The sequence below is a fragment of the Fragaria vesca genome, linkage group LG4 (assembly GCF_000184155.1).
Source record: "Fragaria vesca subsp. vesca linkage group LG4, FraVesHawaii_1.0, whole genome shotgun sequence".
Classification (NCBI taxonomy): domain Eukaryota; kingdom Viridiplantae; phylum Streptophyta; class Magnoliopsida; order Rosales; family Rosaceae; genus Fragaria; species Fragaria vesca.
Genome location: NC_020494.1, coordinates 10,465,738 through 10,470,126, shown reverse-complemented (window position 1 = coordinate 10,470,126; position 4,389 = coordinate 10,465,738). Strand labels below are relative to the sequence as shown.

Genomic DNA, 4,389 nt, shown 5'->3' with positions numbered 1-4,389 from the left:
ACCAAATGCAAAGAGGAGTCTGTTTATAACTGTCATGCTCGGTCGGGTCACTTTCAACACTTCGTCGGTGAAACTGAGGAGCTCGGGAACAGAGTCCTCTGCTTTTGCAAAGGCTTTGGCGACAGTGAGATAGCAGTTTGAGTTCAAGGGTTGTGTTTTGGAAGCAACTGCGAGTTTGAAGATTTGTGTTACGAGGTGAAGATGGTTTCTTTGGGCGGCGGAGATCAGAACAAGGTTGAAGGATGTCGGGTTTAGGGAGATGTGTTGGTTGTGTAGGGATTGGAGTAATGTGGGGGCGTTTTCGATGGAGGATAGGATTTGAGTGAGTAGTGTTTGTTGTTGTGATTGGGAAGAGGGGTGAGTGTTGTTGTTGGTGTATGTTGTTGCGGTGGTGAAGGATGGGAAGTTGTTCGGGTTTGGGAGTGGTGGAGATTTATGGATCCGAATGGGAAACGGGTCGGGAGAGAGAGTGGGGATGAGTAGCTCTGCTGCTTTTTGGGATCGGAAACGCCTTGAGGAAGCGGATAGCATTGTCTCTGGGTTCAGGGAGGAGTGGCATTTGGGGTTTTAGCAGAGAAGTTTTCGAGGCTCGGCCGCACGAAGGACTGCCCAGCTGACTCTTTTCAACACACTCGCGGTACGGGTTAAGGCCCAAATCGTTATCGATTTTTTCGAGTCAAAGGATAGATTGTTTCCATTATCTTCGGTCAGAAAGCTCATACATCGGTTGATGTTTGTCTTATAAACTCATCGGTAACAAATCTTACAAAAGATAGGTAATTCTCAAGCAAAAATCGAACCTATTACAAATAAGTTTCAACTACCACAATCTAATTCCCTTGTAACGGCTATACTAGTCACCTAAGACCAGTAACGGAGCCAGGATTCGGAACCTGAAGGGGTCCGAATACCCCTTCAGGTTCCGAATATAGTATATAAAACTATATGTTAAAATTTAATAAGAACTCGCCTAACTCGAAATTTTGTGTATTATTCCTTGTTCAAGATGTTGATCTTCACTGGAAGCAAAATTTTATTTTATGCATCTCCTAAACTTAATCATTTGCTACTTTACTTTTTTTCTTTCATAAATTCATTAATTTACTATTTACTAAATAAATCGAATCAATATCTATTTGATTATTAAGATATAAAGACTATCAATTTAATAATATCTTTCTTAATATGATTCATTTGTCCAAAACGGATTGGTATGTGAGAAATTTAAGGGGGGTTCAATGATAGATTTAAGAGATTTAAACCCATAATTAATATTAACTAGCTAATTAAGGACCAAAAGTCAAATAATCCAAAATCTTAACAGGGGTCCGGACCCCTTCGGGCCTAAGTGTAGGTCCGCCCATGCCTAAGACCTCAATTGGTGTACAACTACATATAACCAGGAATGAAATTGAAGTACTACATATAACCAGGAATGAAATTGAAGTAGAGTCTTCCATCAGATGTCTTAGTTAAGAGTTACTCAGAAATTGATTTTTGATAATGAGATAGTACTCACATCATTTACAGTTCCTATATTTATAAGGAACTGAAATTTACACTCCTAATTTTACAATCCATACTCTCACTTTCCTCTTTTGGTAATTTAAATCTTGTCTTTAGTGACATGTGTTTTGTCTTTTTGTGAAAACTTTACCCAAAAAGGTGTGAGAGTGTGGATTGTAAAATAGGAGTGTAAATTTCACCTCCCTATTTATATATACAAGTGTATGCTCGATATGGTGCTTCTCAATTTCTCATGATGGCTCTGTTCTTGTGGAATGCGCAGTGCGCTGCCATCTTCTCTAGAAAGTGACAACATATCCTCGTTTGGTTCGAGGAAAGTAACCATGTTCCTTTCCTGAGTTTGAGAATGTTGCAGGAGAGGAAATATATACTTTCTTGAAGGTTGGGAAAATGTGAGGGAAATTTATTCCTTCCAAAATCCATAGGAACCACTTTCCCATCTCATTTTCTTGCATTTATTACTCACAATATATAATTTTATTATTTTAATTAACAACTTTCCGAATGATTTTCCTTGTGTTACCAAACATCAGAACTGAAAGTCATTGGAAAATTTTATTTCCATTCTCTTTCCCTTCCGTGGAAAAGACAAAAGAATTACTTTCCTTTCCGCCTTGTTCTCTCTATCTTCATATAGATTCTAATGTCATTCTAAGAGATGAAAACTCACACACCTGAATCAGGTTAATGAACATGTCCATTAATGATTATCAAATGAAGCTGAACATCAATTTTCTATTTAATGACATACTAATAGATTTAGAACAAATAAGACTTTTTTCTCAAATGAAGGCTAGTATCATTCAACAAAGTGACATGAAATTTTTATTTTGTGCAGATTGATAAGCATTTGTTGTATGCTCTCGGTTGTTATATATGTGATGAAATTACCAGGAGAACATTTAACAACTCCCACCACGTGTTTTGGAAAAAGCATAAAGAAAGACTTGGTATCTTTGCTTTGTTTTTACTCGCATAAAGAAAACTATACCTTGCTTTGTAATCACTTAATTACAAGTTGTTTGGTTATTTGCCTGTTCGATCTGTTATTTATACAGAAACAAACACACATTTGGTCGATGTATTTGGTACTTCACATAATTGGACTCTCGAGCTGCAGCTGTTGAAACTGTGAGTATAGCATTAATTATTTGATCCCTTTGTGAGTGTCTATACTTACTAATTAGTTGATATAATTTGACAGATATAAGGAGAGCAATTAGAGCATGGCAGCCACAGTAGTCCCTAGTGTAATGATTAATCTAAAAGCTCTCGACAAAAACAACTATAAGCACTGGAGCTTTCGGGTGAAAACATACTTAGTGGCTGAAGATTTGTGGGACGTTGTCGAAGACACAAACGACCCTCCAAAACTAGAAGACGGGAAAGCTATATTCGTGGCTTGGCGGAAAAACAATGCTAGGGCTTTGCATGCTATCACCATATCTTGCGGGGAGGATGCTGAGTCCGCCATTAGCGATATAGAGATGGCGAAAGATGCCTGGAACACTTTGGCAGAAAAGTTCAAGCCTCCTGAAATTATAGAAACTCAAGGTACGAATAACATATGCGTTTCTATCTCTTGCATTCCCTAACTTTAAAAATAAAAATAAAAAACCATTTTATTTTCAGATTTCAATTCTGAAGTGGACTCCGGCTCAGATGATGGTAATGCTGACTCGAAAATAGATGCGGTTGAAGGTATTGTATACACTCTTCACTCTTCACTATGATTTCTTGTATTACCAGTCGATCTTTTCCACCGAAAGTCACCTTGACAAGTATGAGTTGATATATATACAATAACTTGCAGCATATGACCATGAGACCTATGCATCTTTCTTCAATAAGGTGGCCACAGCCATGGGGGACGGGAAATGGGAGGATGTAAAAGAGTTTATGAAACAACATCCAGAGGCAGTAAGAGCAAAACATGGGCGCTGGGGCTTGACAGTTTTTCACAAAGTAGTCCGGTATCAGGACGTGAGAGGTGTAAAAGAATTGCTGCCGTTTATGAGAAAGAAAGATTGGGGAATACTAGACAATGAAGGACGTACTGCTTTTTCTCTGGTTATAGAAGATGGGCATACAGATGATGCGATCGAAATCGTCAAGTGCATAGTTGAGAAGAACAAAAAATTACTCCTTCGTGTTGTCCATCCTTCCGCCAAAACTGTTCCACTCGTGTATGCTCTGAGTTTGGACAAACCAAAAATGGCCCGTTATCTTTATTCTGTTACTCCACTCGAGAAGCTCAAGAGTAGAGACGCCGCTGAGCTTGTTTCCACGGGTTTGCGATTGAAACATTTAGGTACCTAATATGTATGATAAATCATTACTATATATCATGCATGCATTCTATTATAATTTTTTTTTCCCTTCTTGTACATATGTTATATACTGATTCCCTCTTTCACTCTGCTATAGATATTTCGTTGGACTTACTACGGCGTTTTCCAAACTTGGCCATTGCTGAAGATCACTCTGGTCAATCTCCATTAAATGAATTGGCTAGTACGCGTGCTGGATTATTCTCAGATGCTAGCAAGCTCGGAATGCGGAAACGATTGATTTATAGATGTTAGTAGTGCTGCTTTTGATCTCTAGTTCCTCTCTTCCTATGAATCGAAACCAATAGCCTATCTGTTACTTTTCGGTATCCAAATTAAGAGAAAATAGTGCTGCATATATAAACAGCCCTTCTCGGCTGCGGACGTCCGCACCAACGGTTTTGGTGCGGATTTCTATTTTTGCACCACTTTCCGATCGAATTTCCTCATCTTCACCGTCTAGTATCTAGATAATATTGTGTAGATCATCTCTGCAAAATTTCAGCCAATTTGGTGATCGTTAAGGCCCTCA

The 4,389-nt window shown here is 38.4% G+C and overlaps 1 protein-coding gene across 1 annotated transcript; it reads left to right on the top strand.

Moving 5' to 3' along the window:
* The first annotated feature begins 2,753 nt into the window (after nt 1–2,753).
* LOC101308460 lies at nt 2,754–4,112 on the top strand. The gene is made up of 4 exons (XM_004298055.1): nt 2,754–3,081; nt 3,160–3,228; nt 3,341–3,838; nt 3,955–4,112. Exons 1-4 carry the CDS (start codon nt 2,754–2,756, stop codon nt 4,110–4,112), a joined length of 1,053 nt encoding a protein of 350 aa, XP_004298103.1.
* The last annotated feature ends 277 nt before the right edge of the window (nt 4,113–4,389 follow it).

What these genes read in the sequence shown, in the direction of transcription:
- LOC101308460 (XM_004298055.1), top strand. Translation starts at nt 2,754, where the DNA reads ATGGCAGCCACAGTAGTCCCTAGTGTAATGATTAATCTAAAAGCTCTC. An exon ending in TGAAATTATAGAAACTCAAG is followed by an intron (nt 3,082 to 3,159) that starts GTACGAATAACA and finishes TTTTATTTTCAG; the next exon opens with ATTTCAATTCTGAAGTGGAC. An exon ending in GAAAATAGATGCGGTTGAAG is followed by an intron (nt 3,229 to 3,340) that starts GTATTGTATACA and finishes AATAACTTGCAG; the next exon opens with CATATGACCATGAGACCTAT.